Consider the following 19,953-nt stretch of genomic DNA (forward strand, 5'->3'; position numbering starts at 1 on the left):
TAAGTACTCAAGAGGACCAAAGACCTGGAGAACAGGGGACCCCCTCATATTGCAGAGAGTTCAGAGAACAGAAAGGCCATTGCAAGTTGGGGACAGGGCCACAGCTAGAACCCCAGGCCAGGGCTTTTGGCTACTTCATCTTGCTGCTTCCCAAGCGGGTGGGAAATGCATAGATGCATTCCTGGTATCTCCAGGCCACATGAATTCATTTGCACTCTTTATTGAAAATAAGTTGCAGTTGGGACACAGACACTGAAAATACACAATCACGGATTGTTCTTTCAGAAGAGAGAGATATATATATACAAAAAAATTGTAAACTTTTTTCTTTTTTTTTTTAACTGACGGTTCCATACACAGTCCACCCTAGACTACAATGTACATAGTTTTACTTACAACAGCAGCTTTGGGAAGCAGCCTGCCTTTAAATAGAGGTATCTGCAAAACTTAAATGGGCAAACCACATTTGGTATCCATTTGATATTAAAAACTAGTACAGAATTGAAGGGTTAAATGCAACAGAGTCCAGGCTGCTGAGCTCCAGCAAGGAGTGAGTGGTCCCTCTAATGAACTCTGTAACAGGAGGGTGGGCTGGGAGGGAGCACCCCCTGGTTGCTTGCCAGTGACCAACCAGCCCACCTGCTGTGGGAAAGAGTTGGCAGAAGTTTCAAGGTAGAGATGAATTCTTTGAGATGGTCATGAGGTGACTTAAGCCCATAACGTCATTCTAGTGTAAACAAAGTTCATGGTGAATGCTTGCTTCTCTGGGGAAGAGACACTGCTGAGCCAGGGCCACAGTTATCGACCTGAGAGGCAGGTAGGTGCAGTCAGTTGGTGTGTGCATGCACTGTTTACAGGACTGGGCAGGAGGCCTTCCTTGTCCGTGTGTCAAATGCATTTGTGTTTATTATTTAAACGTGGAAAAGAGGCAGAGCTCTGGACCTCTCACCTCCCTTTTTCATTTCCTTATTTCTTCCTACCCTCATCAAGCACTCACACTGCCCAGCTAGGCCAGGCACAAGGCATGTGCCTCCTCTCTGTAAAGGGGTAACCCCCAAGGCCTGGACTTGGGCATGTATTTGTAGCTGTCAAAGGAGGGCATCAGCTTCAGTGTCTGACTGTTCCTTCCAGAGGCCACCTTAGAGGCTCCTCAGCAGCTTGTGAGAACAGAAGCCAGTAATGGGAATGTTGGCGTGTGATGCTCAGAATGGCAGCAGAATGGACATGCTTTGCTTCAGCTGGTAGAGCAGGGCCCCTACTGACCAAGGGAAAATGGATGATGGCTGGGGCAGGGATGCTTAATGGGGGAAAAAAAGGCAAGGATCTAGGGAATTAATACAGGAAGGCTAAAGCATGTTCTATAGCTACAACACCAACAACTCTAATTAGGATTTCTCTAATGAGTCCATAAGAATAGATTAAATTACATTCCGTATCGCTGGGCATACTACCCTACCTGACAAACCACTGGCACGGAAGACAGACTACAATGGACACTATTTAACAGTACTACCCACACCCAAAATTGCTTATAAGGACTCCCCGGATGGAAACTTGGGCACACTCTAGGGCTGGGAGCTGCCCAGGTCATGCAAGTAGGGATTGGGCCAGGCCTAGGGGCAGGGCTCTTGCTGCTGTTGCTGCCTTTGGTACATCTTGCCTTTTTGTGAGCTGAGTCCCAGCTGTAGAGGTCTGGGGAGTTAGGTTCAGGCAGAAAGTCCCAGCTGATCCCTCCCCTCCCCCCCCAACACTGGGTAGGGTGGGGGAGGTCAGTGCTAGCCCAGACTGGCTGGCCATGAGAGAAGGCAAAGTGCTTAGCCACCATGTTCAGCTTCTCTCCTTGTCTACCTGTTCATTCCCCAGTTCTGTCTATTGCAGCCCTAGGCCTGGCTTGGCAGGTTGGCCATTGGGGAGCAGAGTCACTAGCCCATCAGAGAAGGACATGGGGAAGGTGTCCCCGAGTCACTAATAGGGATACCCTCCCAGGAACCTGAACTACTTTTTCTGGGGGTTGTGTACACGTTTCTGCAGCATCCCCAACTTTTATTCTCTCCCAAGTGGCCCGGGGATCTGGGGAAGGGAGCCACCAAGTGCTGGATGGACCTAGGGCTCTGGGCACTGAGAATGGCCCTGACATCCATAGAAAGCCCAATGCGATCACGGAAATACACAAAGAGCAAGATAGAAAAATACAATATACCCAATGGACAGTTATCTCACAATCAATTTAAGGAACCGTTTAAATTGATTATTGGCTAAAATATTAACACGTACCTTTGTGCTGCTAAAATGAGTCAGTGTTCCCTCTAAGGAAAATATTGCTGCGATAGTTTTCCCTGGAGAGGGGCCATGAGACTTCCCTTCCTCAGCTGGATCTTTTCCTTCAGACTTAGGGATGAGAAGCCATGGGTCTGGCACAGGATGGGGAATAGATAACCCAGCCTGTGGGGGAAGGATGGGGCAGAGCACCCTGGAAACCCTGAGTCTTCTCCCTCATGGGGCAGGGTTTGGGGGCCCAGGAGGATTGGACTCATTCTGAGAATTTACTAGAGAAGGCCAAGGAGATAGTATTTGGGTCGGAGAAGAGGGATGAGCATCCCCTTCTAGCTAGGGACTGGAGCTGAGGAAATCAGAATGTCCAACTTAGCAGGCTGTCCTGATTCAGAGCCTGGGGGTGGAAGGTAGCTCTGAGAAGGAGGAGACTCAGAGGCCTGCCCCCAGGGGGGCACAGTTGTGGCTGGGTCAGGAGACTCCTAGCACCCTTCCTACAAAAATCTGAGCTTTGGGCTCAGCAGTTTCCATTGAGAGCTCTTGATTTCATGCTAACACTTCTCTTTCGCAGTTTCCTTCCTTCAATGAAGAAGCATTGACAGGACACTCACTGCCTCTCTTCCCTTTACCCCTCCTCCCCTTCCAACTTTAATACTAATTAAGGCCATTCTGTGTTCAGAGCATGGGTCTTCCCTTTCTCCCTCTTTGTGCCTCTTACCTCCTGGAGCATACTTGGCTGTCTACTCCCCTTGCCTTGCCTTCCTTTCTAGCATATATCTGGCTTTCCTTCTCCATATTTTCCACCTTCTTGTTCTCTTCCTGGCTTCTTCCTCAGCCTTCTTTTCCTTTCCTCTCTTTCCTTCCCACATGTATCTTTTTTCCTTTCCCTCCCTCCCACCCATTGGCCTCCTTTCCTTCCCCAACTCCCTTTCTTTCCTTTCTTTTTTTCAGACTTAGAGGGAACACTGTGATTATTTTGTTTGCTTAACCCTTAGAGGTGAGACGAGAACCGAGACCACTGTACAGAGTCCACAAGACTGGCCCACAGGGACAGGCCATAGCTGTAGCCCAAACATGCTCACGGTACCCCGAGGCCCTGGCACGGGGTAGGCAGCTCTGCTAATAGGCAGGCACCTGGTAGCCCTTGGGGCTGGTGTCTAGTGTCTCGGTGAATGGAGGGCTCTGGTAGGTCTCAGTGCCCTCAACACCACTGCCTGCTGGGTATCCAGGGTAGCTGGTGCCAGGGGCTGCACTAAGTTGTTCCGTGGCAAAGAGGGACATATCAGTGCCCAGACGATATCTCTGTAGCGCCTTCACCATGAGGGCCACCTGTGGGTGGGGATAAGAATGAGGATGGTTAATGTAACAGCAGAAGCTGAAACTCCTAAATGGGCCACAAAGGAAAACAACCATAGTGACAGGGGAAACTAGAGTAAGAAGACAGGAGAGCTGGAGAGACACTAGACACCAAAACAAAAAGGTGGAGAAAGCCAAAGGCAATCGGGCATTGCTTGGCAGGATTGTTGGACTGGTGGTCAGGACATCAGATTTAGTCCCAGCTCTGCTCTCAAAATAACTCCTCCACCCTTGAATTCTCCATCTGTAAAATGGATTCGATTAAATGCCCTCTAAGGTGTAGAAATGGTGAGAGACACCCAGAGAATAGAAAGTGGCAAGAAACGGATGGAGAGAGTAGGAAAAGATGGTGGTGAGGCGGTTCTGATTCACTGGTCCTTACGGGGTTAGCTGGGTGGCTTTCCTGATGGCACTAGGGGAAGTTCCCCATCCCAGAGCCCCAGTTTCTATCTCTGGCACCACACACAGGGACAAGGTCAGCCTTGGCTTCTTGTAGGGAACAGAAGGTTGGGGGATGTTGGTCCCATACTCACCCAAGTGAGGATAGAGAAGAAAGAGAAAGCGATGCCTGCCCGGGCTGCATCTGCTCCCTGGTTTACTTCCTCACTCTTCTTGGTCTGCTGCCATTGGTTTGCCAGGAAACAGAAACATACAAACCACAGGAAGGACCAGAGCCCTAAAGCCAAAGGGAATGACTCAGGTGGGGAAAGCTGATGGAGATGCTTCTTCCATGAACTGTTTTCTTTCCTTTCCCCACCAATCTCCATCCCCCTCCCCCCTGCAACCACCCCAAATCCTCCTGCTTCCTGCCTCCCACCTGAGAAGCCCAGGTCCAGGAGCACTGCCCGCCGCCGATCCTTGACGCTGCTGATCTCCTGGAAGTTGAGGTCAAGGACGAGGAAGAAGATGCAGGCAAAGAAGGCAATGATACCAATGGTGATGCCATAATTACAGGCACCTTCATTCTTGTTGTAAATGCAGTGCAGTTCCGGGGTGCTGTCACTATTCACATAACCCTCATTCACGATGGAGCCAAACACCACAATGGAGAATACCTGGGGGTGAGAGCAGAGCTGGTTGCAGGGTGGGGACCATTCCCATTTGATAAATGGGGCTCTTTTCTTAAGCCTGGCTCCTGGCCTGTGGTGTGCTGGGTCCAGAGTGACCCAAAGACCCCAAGAACTGTGTCTTCAGAGCCTCTATAGCTGGCTAGAGGTACAGAGGGATCTTAGGGTGACTAAGATGGGAGCGAGCCTTCTCTTCGTGCTCAATCCAGCTTTGCCATCCATCCACCTACTGGCCCCTCTAAAGTTCAAGTTCTAAAGTTCACTGACTCAAAATTTTTGCATGATAATACATGTCTCATCCTGATCAAAACTGAAGGGAAGGGGGAGAGAAGGGAGGGAGGGACACAATTTGGATCATATAACTTATATGGAAAATTATAACATGGAATTGGTAAAATATCTTTACAAAAAAATAGTTTCCTGATTCAAGCACCCTAAAACAAGGGATGGTATATTGTCTGGACTTCTGCTCTCTGTCCCAAGGCCTCTAAAGAGGAGATGCTGAAGCACCTTGTCAGTGCTGCCAATGGTTAGGGTTCCTGGGGTGTGTGTGTGTGTGTGTGTGTGTTGTATATTTGTGTGTATATTTATCCATGTCTGTGTCTGCCTCTGTGTATGTTTTTTGTGTCTCTGTGTGTGTCTGTGTCTCTGGCCATATGTGTGTCTGTGTTCTGTGTGTGTGTGTGTGTGTGTGTGTGAGAGAGAGAGATTGAGGCTGGCTAGGGTGTGTTCTAAATGCTGCTACCCCCAGATTGCAGTGTCCTGAGGCCCAGAATGCAGGAGGAGAGGAGCAAAGAGGACACTGCTGAAGGCGTAGTCCAGATGTCGGAATAGGTGTGTGGTAACACTTTCAATGCAAAGGGAGGTAGGACCGTGAACTCCTCTAACATTTATGCTGCCTTTGTGACATGAGAAAACTATCAGCTCCAAATAATAATTATAACTGGCATTTATAGTGTGCTTATGTTTACTATGTGCTAAACACTGTACTAAGCACTTTAAAATTATCTTATTTGACTCTTCACAATAACCCTGAGAAGTAGGTGCTATCATTATCCCCATTTTACAGATGGGGAAATGGGCAAACAGGCTCTTGTTTCCTGTCTAGCCAGGCTCCTTTCTGTCCTGCCTTATTCTCTGCCTCTGTTGCCTGATCTACCTGACTGCCTGCCATGCCCTCCACAACAATCCCCCCTCAACTTCACTCTCCCTCCTTCGTGAACTTTTTTGTTTGCTTTCTCTGCCAAGGAGATTAATATTTAGATCGAAAGAATAGAACAAAAATGATTAATAGGAAGTTAAAACCCCAGATGAGTGAGATGGCAAGTCACTGTCCTAGATGAGTTCATCATCAGGCCAAGATGAATTGCAGTGTACAGCACTGAAATAACTGGTTGATACAATTGCTGGGCCACCATCAGTGACCTCTGAAAAATATTGGGGGACAATGACAAATGTTGGAAGAACACACCAATGCACTGGTGGTGAACCTGTGAATTGGAGCCATTCTGGAAAGGAATTTGGAACTCTGCCCCAAAATTTACTCCTGCAAACTAAACATACTGTTAGAACCATAATCCCATTATTGGGCCTGTGCCCAAAGAGATACCCCAAAGGGAAATAGGAAAAGGACTCTGGTATACAAAAATATTTACAGCCATTCTGCAGTACCAAAGAATTGGAAACAGCCCATTATTTGGGAAAGGGCTGAACAAATGATGGTATATGAATGTAACAGAATACTGTTGTGCCAAAGAAATGGTTCAGAGATACTAGGGAAGATTCATATGAATGTTGCAGAGTGAAGAGAACAGTACCAGGAGGACAATTTATACAATAACAACTTGTAAAGCTGTAAGAATTCTGATCAACACAGTAACCATCCATGATGCTGGAGGATTAATGATGAAGCATACTATCTACCTTTTGACAGAGTGGTGATGGGTTCAAGATTGCATTTATCAGACATGCTCAGAACAGGAATTTATTTTACATGACTTAGGTATGTTATGAGTTTCTTTTCTTTTTTTTATTTAGTGGTGAGGATGGATTGAAGGGAAGAAAAATTGATCTGATCAATTTAATTAAAAATTAGAAGAAAAAAAGAAAAGTCAGTGGGGTATAGGCAAAGAATGAAAAGGGCAAATTTTACCCCAATTTGAAAGAGAGAGGAATCACAAGTTATGAGGCAGCAAACTTGTCCTGGATTCCTTTCATGATTCTAGAATACACTTATCAAGGGAAAAGATGGTGATCATAAAGAGCCTTTGTGGTTCCAAGAAGAAAAAAAAAGGAAAGAGAAAGAAGAGAGGGAAAGAGAAAAAGGAAGGAAGGAAGGATGGGTTCTCAAAACATTTTCAGTGGCTCCCTTTCACCTCTAAGAGAAAATATAAAATTCTAAACCTGGCATTTAAAACCTTCCATAGTGAGCCACACTAGATTCTACCTTCTGGTTGTTTTGTATTCCTTTTATACACCTCTTTTTCTAGCCAATCTGGCACCCTCCTCCTGGGTACACTTCTCCCTGCTTCCTTCAAAGCTCAGTTACTCCAATGCCTTCTCTTACATGATTTCCTCATCTTATCCTCCACCCTCTCCTGCCAGTTGTGAGTACTCTCGACCTCCTGAAATTACTTCATATTTACTATTTATTATAAGTACTACTGGAGCAGTTAGGTGATGAAGTGGATAGAGTGCCAGGCCTAGAGCAAGAAGAACTGATCTTTCTGAGTTCAAATCTGGCCTCAGATACCACCTAGCTTCGTGATCTTGGGCAAGTCATTTAACCTTGTTTGCCTCGGTTTCCCCATCTGTAAAATGAGTTGGCAAAGGAAATTACAAACCACTCTAGTATCTCTGCCAAGAAACCCCCAAATTGGGTCATGAAGAGTCAGATACAACTGAAATGTCTGAACAACATACATATTCCTCCCACTAAGGATAGTTTTATTTTTGTCTTTATATCATGGTGGTGTTGAAATCAGTACAACTGTCTTGAAATATTTTTGAGAACTTTTATGTGGAACAAGAATATTAGATTTGTTCTGCTTGGGATATAATAGGTGGTTTGTGGAGAAGTCAGTTTTGGCTGGTTATATATATATATAAAAGCAGAAACTTCCCATTCATTAGAGCTATCCAAAAGGAGAATGTGGAACTCCCTCTCGGGGAGGAAATAAGTTTCCTCTCGCTAAGTCTTTAGGCAAAATGTGGATGACCACTTGTTGAGTTGAGTAAGGTGTAGGAGGGGTCCTTTTTTAGATAGGAGTCAATCTAGCTGCCTAACAGGTCCCTTCTAGTTGTGAGGTTCTGCGAGTCTGTGATGCTATGTATAGCACATGGCCCTCCCTAGCAACTGATGCTGACATTGGAGTTTGGTCCCTGACATCTGGATTGCTACTCTCATATTTTTGGATCCTTAGCGTCTGACATCTCACCTGACTGCCCCAAACATCTAGCTGAACTGTCTTGAACATTTGGATTCTTTCTCTCTTAACGTTTTGATTCATTATCTCTGTCATCTGGATTCTTCATTTCTGTTATTTGACTTTACTGTCTCTGGAATCCGTGTTTGTATTCTCTGAGGTCTAAATATGTCCCTGTTGCCTGGTAGTGAGCAGAATGAAATCACTGGATATTTCTAGAACAGTATTTAGGTATGTGGGGAGAGGGGAAAGAATGGTCCTTATTCAGATCAGGTGTCTCCAGAAGGCTCCCTGGTATGAAACACTCATCCTTCTCTCTCTGTTCATTCTCTCGTCCACAACTTGCTTTTATTGATGCTGATGATTATACAATCATGGAATATTTGAGTCAGAAAAGACATTGCTCATTTCACATACAGGTAAACAAAGAACTGGGAAGGGGGATGGGAAAATGATTTATCCAAAGGTAGCAGAAGTGGGATTAGAAACCAGATCTTTTGACTCCTGGTCTAGGACTCTTTCCTTTGTACTATGCTGTGCAAGTTTGTGGAAGAGAATATGCGTGTGTGCCTGCATATGTGTACATACATGCCCTCATAATTCTCTGTGGCTCTGCCTCCCATCCATCCCCAATTCAAAGCAATTAAATTGAGAGAGAGATTGGAGTAGGCAGCCCCACCCTTTGACTCTTGAAAAAATGGAGACTTCCCAGCTTTGTAACTGGTTATGGAAATACTTGCATTCAAATGTTCTGCTGTCAACCCAACTTCCAATTTGAGAGGGATTTCTGGAAGAGGTGGAAGTGGTTAGATTTGGTTTATTCCAAACAGAGTCTTCTTGTACCTGTTGCCCAGGCAGGGTGAAATAGCATCCCTGCCTGGATCAGAGCCAAGATTAGGTTGGGGGAAAAGCAGCCCCAGGAAATTCAGACCCTGACCTCTCCCCAAGCTCCAGGCTAGGTTGTCTCCTGACTTCTCTAGAACAAATGCCATCTCACCTAACCTGGACAGCAAAAATATGTAGATCACTTGTGAGATCCTTCCCTATCTCCTCTGTGAAGCCCTCCTTCATTAACCAATCCCATTTTAGTTGAACTCGGCATTCTAGTCCCCATTCCTTCCCCTCAAATAATATCTGCACACCTACTCCCAGGGCCTTACCCACCAAATTGTAGCAGCTTCTGACATGAATTTCATGCCCTCATTTTACTGTCTGGTTACAGGGGAAAAGCTATGTCATCAGGCCCTTTGCCAACCAGAAACTTTTTTTTTTCTTAAACATTCATTAAACCAGGCACCTCTGATACAAATCTGCAACCCAGACCTATTGAAATATCTACTCACTGGTTTCTGGGATTAGCCTTCAGCTGTCTTTAGCTGAATAGAACAGGATGGGTGAATGATCATCATTTCCAGAAATGAGAGAAGGGGGAAGGCCCTGAGGCTGAGAAAAATGGCTGTCAAAAATCACAAGATGCTAGAGGCAAAATCTGCCTTGGCAATGAAAAGGTCAAGGAGAAGGGATAGAAATGAATGATGGAATTTGGCCCTAGACCCCTAGAGTAGAACAAAACTCAAGGCTGAATGGATTTCCCTTCTTCAGATCAAAACAGTAGCTTCCCTCAGAAGTCCTAGTGCTGTCCCCATTCTCTTAAGTCCCCAGCTAGGAAAGACATATTTCTGGTCCCTTCCCAGCAGTTCCCAAGGCATAGATCTTGGGTCCTGGGGAGTCCAAGCTGGCAATGTTTATTTCATCTTTCCCCTCCTTTTCACTCCTGTAGCCCCCACCCTAAATCAAGCCCTAGTTATTTCTTGTTTGTATTGCTGTGATGTTTCCTAGCAGTTTCTTACTCTCAATTCATCTTTAACTCAGGCAGAGGTCTGGTTACTGGCCCTGCTCAAAATTCAACAGTGGATCCCTATCACTTAGGAACCAACTCCTTAACCTTGTATTCAGGGTCCCAACTTACCTCCAAGGCCCATCGTGTATTCTTCTTCATACACACACACACACACACACACACACACACAAATCAAACCAGACTAATCTCTTTCCCCAAATTTTGTTCTCCCTCCATGCCTTTGTATACATCATTCTACAGTTTTTAGAATGGTTTCTATTTTCCACCCTTAAATCTAATCCTTCCTTTTCCTCCAAGCTCACCTCAGGTATCATCTCCTCCAAGAGGTCTTCTCTGATCCCACCAGCTATGAGTGGCTATTTCCTTCTTGAATGACTCATACTTTTTCATTTGAGCTCTCCCACACCTGTTACTGTTGGGTTTTGGTTATTCATGGCTCCTTCTAAATTGTAAGCTCCTTAAGAGAAGCCTGTGTATTGTTTCCTCTTTATATCCCTCCCAGCAACTAGCCTAGGAGGTTGGACCTAGTAGGTATTTAATAAATATTTGTTCAAGAGAATGGTTTTTATTTTGTAGATACGTGGGAATCACTTTGTTGGAAGGTGGGAAAGAGGGAAGAGGGAAAGATTGGAGAGTCCTCATTCTGATAGAGAAACATGGCTCTGACCCTCAATAGATAGGGAGATTCTCGGAGATCAGAGATATTTTCTTCCCCTTTTAGGGAGGAGGTACCATACACATTACCAATCTCTGCCCTTTTATCCCAACCCTGGCCTGGGTCTCCCTCCCCTCCCCAGTAGCCCTAGTAGGGACTTCTTAAATCTTCTTCCAGCTTCTGCTTCCCTTAAAAATTCTCAGAAAACAGGAACCTAGGAATAGGGGAGGGGGTCAGATGAAAAACTACCCACTTCCTAATTTACTCTGTTTCTCAATGCTGGATTTCCTTTAAGTATGAACACATATACAACTCATGAACACATACATGTAACTTGTGAACACATGGTCTGGGAACAGGTAGAAATGAGGATTCTCTACCAGGGCAGGTCCTCAAGGGGAGGGGTTCGTCAGAGGACGGGCCAATCCCCATCTCAACACGGAGACGTTTCTCTGCCTCACCCTGAAGTCCCCAGCGAGGTCAATTCTGGCCTACCTAAGGGAGAGGATTGTTCACCTTTCAGGGAAATGAAACCTGTCTATTGTTCAGAGGGAGAGACAGACCCGAAAGCTGGGGGCAGGGATGCTTCAGACACCTGGCTTTGGAGCCCCTTGAAGGTGGAGGGTGGGGTGGTGGGAAGATGCCTACCATCCATTAGGAAGAGGGATAATCGGGGTACCGGAGCAGCTGCCAAGCGACCCCCAATCCCTCCCTCCCAGCTCCCTCTACTCCTGAAGCTGGTGGACAGCTCACCTTCCGACCAGTAGCTGCCCCCGCCCCCAAGTCCTGGGTCTAGCACTTGGGTGGTGACGTCATCAGAACCTCTGAGGGCCCCTCCCAAAGGGTCTCAAGGGGATCTGAGCTCTCAGGGAGGGCATCCCTGGCTCTGCTTGGAAGAAGGCAAAGAGGTCATTTCTTGATCCGTGTAGTGGTGGGGGGTAGTTGGGAAAATCACCTGGGGTTATAAGGACATGGGTAAACATGGTATGCGGTGCACCCCACCCCCAAACCTCATGTGCATGGGCCAGGATGGGGAAGAAAAATGTCTGCCGGTCCTGCACCGCTCCCCCCCCCCCTTTTGCTGGTCTCCAGTATTCAGAGCCAGAAGAGCTTGGGCGGGGAGGGACAAACAGGTTAACTAGGAAATAAGGGAAAATAGGGGGGCGGGGGACCCCAGGTTTAGGGATCCGGTACCTGTTCACACTGGACTCTATTTGGAAGCTCAATGACCCCTCAAATGGCCGTCTCCCCCACCCCCATCTCAACCTCACCTACGCATTGTGGGGCAAAGTGAACGCTTCTCCCCTCACCCTCACCTCAGTGTCTCCCCTAGGAAGGGATAGTACCAATCCTGGGGAAGTCAGATCTGGGCTTGCCCTATTAGTCCTGCCGCCCTCGCCGGGGCCCATTCACCCCCTCCTCTTCCAGGGGGCCCTCCCGGCTTGGCTGTGAGCGCTCTTACCCAGGCCGTGATCCGCAAGATGGTCTGGGGACGTTTGATGAAGCTTATGGGGTCCAGGGCGGCTCCAGCCCGGCCAGCTCCGAAAGAAGCCCCCTCCATTGCGCGTCTCCGTTTGTCAGTCAGTCAGTCTGGCTGGCCCTAGACTGAGAGCCCCCAAAGATGCCGCCGACACTGTCGCTGCCGCTGCCGCCGCCCGAGCAGCGCGAGTCCCTAACCAGACGCGCGCCCCCTCCCGCGGGCGTGCGCACAAAGACCGCGGGAGCGTGCAGAACCAACCCCCGCCTGTCTGCTCCTCATCCCACCGCACATTAGGTCCTAGAAAGCCGGTTCACCAGAACCCGCACCTTGCCCATTCCATTAACTAGAGCCACTGAAAATCCCGCCGAGGATGATCCTCCATTGGTCACCCTTTCCATCCCTACTAGGTGCTGGCTGCTGCCACGGGGCTCTAGCACTGACGATTCCCCACGGACCTTCCAGCCATCCCCGGGTATTTCTTACTAACCTTTGCCGCTAAATAGCCCTCCCTCATAGCTACAGATGTTTGTGCGTGTCAGTAAGCAGCTTTGGCCAGCGCCGGTCACTTTCCAGATGAGCTGCTGAGGGACAGAACTGAGACAGACCTTTCTGCAGAAAAGGGCAGGGAAACTGGGAAGAAAGGAGGCGTCTGCAGTGGGGACAGGGGAATCGGCTATGATGACAGAGCCAGTCACACTTAGTTCATCTGGGAAGTGACACTTGCTTAGGCCCCAGTGGGAGCCAAGACAAGGCCTCTCGAGTCCTCCCCGCCACCCCCCAAGTCTTGGGCACTCTCTAGGATGGCATACCACCACTTGGTCTCTGCCTCTACAGCCCAGAACCTTGTCTCAACACGTGGCTGGAAGCCAGACAGCTTAATCACTAACCTTGGCTGCATGACCTTGGCTGGTCATTTCTCCCAGTCTTTTCTAGCAATGAGGGATTTAGGCTTTATTCTTAGCTAGATCCCAGGTTCCATGATCAACTCATCTAGAGTGGTTTGCAGGAGATCAGGGAAAATCAGGGATCAGGAGATCAGAGATCAGGGAAAATATTGCTTTCTCTAGTCATATAGGCACAGATTTCTGGCTCCACATTTCAGATGGTTCCAAAAAGAATCTGCCTGATGGGTGACCATGGAGAAATGGCATCTGACAAAGTGCGGGTCTGGGGGAAAGGTGTCTGGTGTGCTGCAGGGAAGGTGCTTAGGCTAACAAGTCTCAGTGCTGTTGGAGGAGGGAATCTCCATTCTGGCTAAAGAGATAAATCTAGATTCCAATCTCAAGTCTCTCTGAAGCAATTTTTGGTGGGCTCCAAGTGTGTAATGGGATTACAACCCCAAGTAGTGCCAGCTTCTTTAGTCGCCATGTCAGGTTTTTGCCAAGCTGAGACAACTAGTTTTCTCAATTCAGTTACAGCCCAATAAAATAGGAATGTGAAATTAGCTCTCTCCCAGGCTAGGAGAGGAGATAGGGGAAGAGAGAAGAGACCAGAGCCATAGGGATAAGAACTGGGGTGACACAGTGGTTTCCAAGTCTTCTCTCAGTTCTTCATTCACTTTCCACATCTCTGAGGAACAGGAACAGATTCAGATCATACAGGATGGCTGAGTTAAAGCATACACATGTGGTTCCCCACCTACACACGCATATATATATTCATACATATGCAAGAGGGGCCTGGATAATCTTTATGCCAGTTTTACAAAAGATGTTTCTGGAGTGGATCTGAGGAAGGGAAAGTAGATGAGAAGGGATCAGGCATCATCCTGGGATCTGAGGCAGGTAACCTGAGGTTGGGATTTCAGGAATCTAGAGTCTTAGGGTTAAGTGGACACTCTGCAAACTGAGTCATTCCACAAACTTACTAGACATTCTGCAACTTTTACAACTCTAACCTTAATCCTTGCACTTCCAGAGCTTACCTGAAAGAGCCCTTATAGCCTGAGGCAGAAGAAAAGCAGATGGGAAGAAAATTTTGGGACCATGGCAAGTATCAGTATGACCTGCATCGATCCTGGCCAAGGGAAAGCATTCCCTAGCTCCTGAATGCCACAGCATACTTCACAGGGCAAAGACCTGCTGGTACTCTGGTACCAGGCCTACTATGCCATGGCATGAAATAATTTTGGCACTCAAAAAAGTAGCATATAACAATGCTTTTATTCCCCCATGCTTAACAATTAGCTTGGAGCTGTTCCAATGACATTTTTACTTCTTCCTGAAGTGTCCATCATCCATTGACCCTAGCCTATGAATTGCCATTGGCAATATGCTAATTCTGATTCCTCTTGACTGTCCCTTAGTTGGCTACCCTGGGATGTCCCAACCCTTGATTCTTTCCTGGAAAGAAAGGAAACTCTGAAGCTAGTGCAGGTAGTGGTGTGTGTCCCCTGCCTCTGGGGATAGCTGCAAAAGGGCAGGATATGCTCTTAATAACCATGATATAGTGGAAAGATCACTGGACTTGGAATCAGGTTTTGCAAATCCAAATTCACAGCTCGACTATTTACTACCCACGTAACTAACCCTGGACAATTCACTACACCTCCATTTTCTCCATAGTCCCATAAGAGCTCACATTTCTAGTTCATTATGGTTCAGCTGCCCAAACTTGTCAGTTCTCCATCTCTTGCACCCATATCCTTTTCCCTCCAATCCCAAGGCCACTTTACTCCTATAAATTCAGACTCTCATCTGGATTACTGAAATACCCTCAATAATGGATCTCCCTACTTTGAGTCTTTCTCCCCTTTCTAATGCAATCTCCACATAGTTTCCAAAATAATATTTTCAAAATGAGTCTAACCACATTACTTTCTTGTTTAGAATTCTTCAGGGGCTTGTTCCCTAGTCTAGAATAAAATATAATTAAAATCTAACTCCCATAAACTCTTCAAGACACTGCTTGTATTCTTCTGTGGACATTTCAGTCAAACTGGCCTGCTTGCTATTTCCTACACGTTACAAATGCCTGAACCTAGTACTACCTCATAGAACTCCTGGGTTTCTCCAAAAGAGGGCACAGGTGCTACCACCTTAATGAATGCCCTATCTGATCCCCCTAGGTGACCGGGATCTCTCCCTCAAATTACTTTATATTCCCTCCACACCCCCACCAATAGAATATAAGCTTTTTTAGAGGGCAGGCAATGTCTAATTTTATCTTGGTACTCCCAATTCCTTGTTAAACTGAATAAAAAATCTTGCCCTACTGAGGTAGTATTTCCTGGGCCTCCATAAATTAGCCCTCAGTCACACATCCTCCAATCTGAATTTGATCAAGGTAGGGAAGAGGGAATTTTTTTTGTGTAGGAAGGCCTAAACTGAGAAGCAGTGTTAGATATGGGCTAAGGATGTAGGCAGCAGGACAACAGTCTGGTAGGCACTGTAGATAAAGGGATGGAGACTGAACCAACGTGACCAAATTTCCTCATTCCCTATTATGGATAGCAGGCCTTTTTATCAAATGAGATTTAAGGTTTGTTTTGCAAACCCCGAAATGTAATGTAAATGTTGTCTGTTATTAAATATTATGATTTATTATGATTAATTATGTCCATAATGCAAAGAGTAAAGCTCTATTACCTCTACAAGTTTGAGTTTAGCCAAGCTGTTGCCAAGAATCAGTCAATAATTGTTTATTAAGTACCTATTATGTGCCAGGCACTGGGCTAAGCACTGGAGATACAGACAGGCAAGACAGTCCCTGCCCTCGTGGAGCTCACAATCTAATGGAAGAGACAACATGTAAATAAATATATACAAACTATATTCAGATAAACTGGAGATAATCAACAGAAGGAAAAGACTCTGAAATTGATCGACTTGTGAGAAGCTTCATGTAGAAGGTAGGATTTTTAGCGGAGACCTGAAGAAAGCCAGGTGAGTCAGGAGGCAGACATAAAGAACATTCCAGGCATGGGAGATGACAAGTAAAAAACATCCAATTAGGAGATGGTGTGTCATGGGCAAGAAACAGCAAGATGGACAGTGTGACTGGATAGACTACATTTAAGGTATAAAGTGTAAAAAGACTAGAAGGATAGGGGAAGGGGGACCTAGATTAAAAAGGGATTTGAATGCCAAAGAGGTTTTTATATTTGAACTTGGAGGTGATAAAGAGCCATGGGAGTTTATTGAATAGGGAACTGACAAGAACTATGCTTTAGGAAAATCACTTTGGGGGGTGAATTTGGAGTGAAGTGGGACTGGAAGCCACCAAACTTACAGGCAAGTTATTGCAATGGTACAGTTATGAGGTGATAAAGGCCTGGACAAGGGTGGTGGTAGTGTCAGAGGGAAGTGGGAATATTTGATTTTGAAAAGGCGAAAGACACAAAACTTGGCAATAGCTTGGATATGAGGGGTAACAAAAAGTGTAGGGTTCAGGATTTCACTGGGAGACCCTGAAGAATAAGAGGATGGCTATGTCTTCAACAGTAATAGAGAAGTCTGGGAGGAGGGTTGAAGAAGATGATTTCAAGAGAATATCTTTTAACTGACATCAAGATGTCAAAATGTTCCTTCCCTTCAAAGTAATTCTAGTCAGGGTGGAAGTTCCCCTTCATACTAAAAAAGCACAGACTTCTCCCTTACTTTCCCAGATTAGCCAGAGGCTGGAACATACTTTGAACATAGGGCTCCAGTTTATAAAGTCATTTTTTCATTCATTATCTTTTAATAGCTCCATGGAAAAGGCAATAAGACAATAAATTCCACTTTCTAGTGAGAATATTTAGCCAAAGCTAAGTATCAGGGCTGGGATCAATACCTAGGTCTTCCTGACTCATCAGTTCAGTGTGTTTTCCTGTACACCACTTGGCCTATGTCCAGGATTTTATCTATTCAACTAGGTTGGGGTCATTTTCTTAGCTTCCTCCAATGTTTTCTGTAGAGCCCAAACCTAGCCCCCCACCTTAGTTGCATGATGCAAATCAAATGCATGTATGGGTCACATAAAGTCAATCTTCCCACACTGTTCCATTAGCTCTTAGAATAGGGTTAGAGATCAACCTAGATAATCATATAGAATATTGAAAAAGATCTTAGGTCAACCTACTCCAACCTCTGCATTTTATAAGAAAACTGGACTTACAGAAAAACTGAGAGACTAAAATATTCATATATTTGAACCAGATATTCTGTTACTGGGCTTCTACTCCAATGAAGACATCTATAAGAAAAGTCTCCATATACTCCAAAATATCTATAGTAGCAATTTTTGTGACAGCTAAGAACTGGAAACAAAGTAGGCAATCAACTGGGGAATGGTTATACAAGTGGTGGTACATGAATGTAATGAAATGTTACTGTGCTGTAAGAAATGAGGTGTATGAATTTAGGAAAGCATGTAAAAGATCTGTATGAACTGCTGCAAAGCAAGCAAAACCAAGAATATACACAATAATTTAACAATGTAAATGGAAAGAAAAAGGACACACCGAATTATCAAAAATAAATGTAATAAAATTTTAAAGATCAAGTGGGTCTCAAATAAAGAGATATCAAAAGACATATCCAACCTACCCCTTCGTGGAGGTGAAAGGTCCACGTGTGTTACATGATACAAGTTTTTTAACTTCTCAATGTATTGATCAGTTGTGCTAATTTTTTTTTCCTCTCCAAAAAATGCTATTTGTCATATGGAATGGCTCTTTGGGGTGAGGGAGAGATGATGGGAAACCATAGTGATAAAAGAAACAGAAAATATCAATTAAAATTTACTTAAAAAAAAGTGAACTGCTGACTCTTAAGGAGAGCTACTCCCTAGTATACAACATTGTCTCCCCTTGAAAGAAAAAAGGACAATCCCACTGTTACCTACCTCCTAATGGTCATTCTCTTTGGGTAGAAATTCTCCATCACTACTTTATGTATAAAAATATGTATCATTTAATTATTAAATATCACCTAACTTTCTAATTTTAAGCATGAACAAATGGTCAAAAAGAGGTAGCAATTGGTAGAGATTCAACCCAAATCTTCTACCTTCAAATCTAGTGTATTTCATGGTGACAGGATTCTGGGCAGTAATTTCCTTTGGGCGCGTGGTGCTGAGAGCTCCTGGAGAAGGGCCTAGGCCAGAGTGAATTAAGAGAATATCTGAGGGGGCAGCTGGGTAGCTCATTGGATTGAGTGTCAGGCCTAGAGATGGGAGGTCCTGGGTTCAAATCTGACCTCAAGACACTTATTAGCTGTGTGACCCTGGGCAAGCCACTTGACCCCCTTTGCCTAGCCCTTACCACTCTTCTGCCTTGGAGCCAAAAGAGAAAGAGAGAGAGAGAGAGAGAGAGAGAGAGAGAGAGTGAGAGAGAGAGAGTGAGAGAGAGAGAGAGAGAGAGAGAGAGAGAGAGAGAGAGTGAGAGAGAGAGAGTGAGAGAGAGAGAGAGAGAGAGAGAGAGAGAGAGAGAGAGAGAGAGAGAGAGAGAGAGAGAGAATACCTGAAAAAAACAGGTGTGATCTACCATTGGGTTCCAACTATCTTATTTCCCTTCTGAGACTCATCATCATCTGAGGACACAAGATATCCTTGACATCTAAATGGAAGTATCTGAACTTTGAAAGAAGACCTGAGTCTATTTGTGAGGCTTATGACAGATTGGGGAAAGGGAAACTGATCTACTAATTGATAGGAACAGCCACTATACAACTTTTGCCACACAGTTTCTGCTTCTGTTAGGTCCAGAGGTGAAGCAGCCAAGCTTTAACGTGATGGGTAACCTTGAGCAAGGACCTTTAACTCTTTGAGCCCAATTCCCCTGCAAATTAAGGGGTAGATGGGGAGGGTTGGACCAGAGAGCAAAATAGTAAAATGGAAGTGTTAGATTTATAGTTAAGAAGTTTGCCTATGAATTTCAGCTCCAAAAAATTATGCCTAATTTTTCTAATTATTACTTCTTTTATCCATAAAATGGGGATATTTTCGCTAAAAAGACCTGCCTCTGAAGAGCCCTCAAGACCAGTGAAACCATAAGCTTAGTCTCTCCCCCTTCCCACAACAAACTCAATGTCTCATAGCACTGCCCCGAGAAAAGAGCTTTGTAAACTTCAGGGAACTAGATAAACATAACATTTTAATTAGAAGTTTTCCAAGATTTCTTTTAACCTGGAGTGATTCTATAGGAGAGAATGTAGATATAGGGCACGAAGGCAGGCACACTCACAGGAGGGAGTGAAGAAGATGACATGGGGACTGAAGCAAAAGCCATAAGCTGCCTCAGCTAAATCCATCCAGTGGCTGATCTGTAGCTAACCCAGGATCAAAATTCTATGTTACAAAAAAAAAGACCACTACCACCTCAGGTAGGGGGAAAGGTAGCACAAGCAGTCCAGCCCCTAAACATGGTATCTCTTCAAGCTTTTGGAAAAAAAAAATTCTAACACTGATTCAGAATAAGCTAGATAATTTCATTTACACTTTAGTCAAGAGAGATGCCAGCAAATTGAGGGGATTGAGATAGTATCTTGCCAACTTCTCAGATCTCAGGCTGTGGTTGAGACTGCTGACTCCTCGCTGCTTGGGGCATTCTTATTCACCTCAACCTCAGCCACAACTCAGGACCTTATAGCACCACATTAACTCTTCCAGGGCTTGGTAGACCAAATAATGATGGAAGACTAAATGACAGTAGTTGTTACTTTCTGCTTAAAGGAAGGGGTAATTCTTGGAAGACATGTTTAGGTTAACTTGAGTCTATACCACTAGACAAATCTAAAACTTTTATCCCCTCACATACAGAGACCAGGAACGAACTTGATGTGTGTTCCACCCCCCCAAACCCCCCAACAAAAAGCTCTCCATCCAGGCTGTCATGACATAGCAGCAGCTTCAGGACT

General features: G+C 45.3%; 1 protein-coding gene across 1 annotated transcript; it reads right to left on the reverse strand.

Annotated features, from left to right (window-relative positions):
- Positions 1 to 204: 204 nt before the first annotated feature.
- Positions 205 to 19,816, reverse strand: SYNGR3 (synaptogyrin 3). The gene is made up of 4 exons (XM_001363198.4): positions 12,098 to 19,816; positions 4,445 to 4,682; positions 4,161 to 4,303; positions 205 to 3,600 (listed from the first exon to the last, which is right to left on the reverse strand). The coding sequence occupies exons 1-4, from the start codon at positions 12,194 to 12,196 to the stop codon at positions 3,391 to 3,393; spliced, it is 690 nt and encodes a 229-aa protein (XP_001363235.1). The 5' UTR covers positions 12,197 to 19,816; the 3' UTR covers positions 205 to 3,390.
- Between the last annotated feature and the right edge of the window lie 137 nt (positions 19,817 to 19,953).

This window comes from Monodelphis domestica, chromosome 7 (genome assembly GCF_027887165.1).
Source record: "Monodelphis domestica isolate mMonDom1 chromosome 7, mMonDom1.pri, whole genome shotgun sequence".
Taxonomy (NCBI): Eukaryota; Metazoa; Chordata; class Mammalia; order Didelphimorphia; family Didelphidae; genus Monodelphis; species Monodelphis domestica.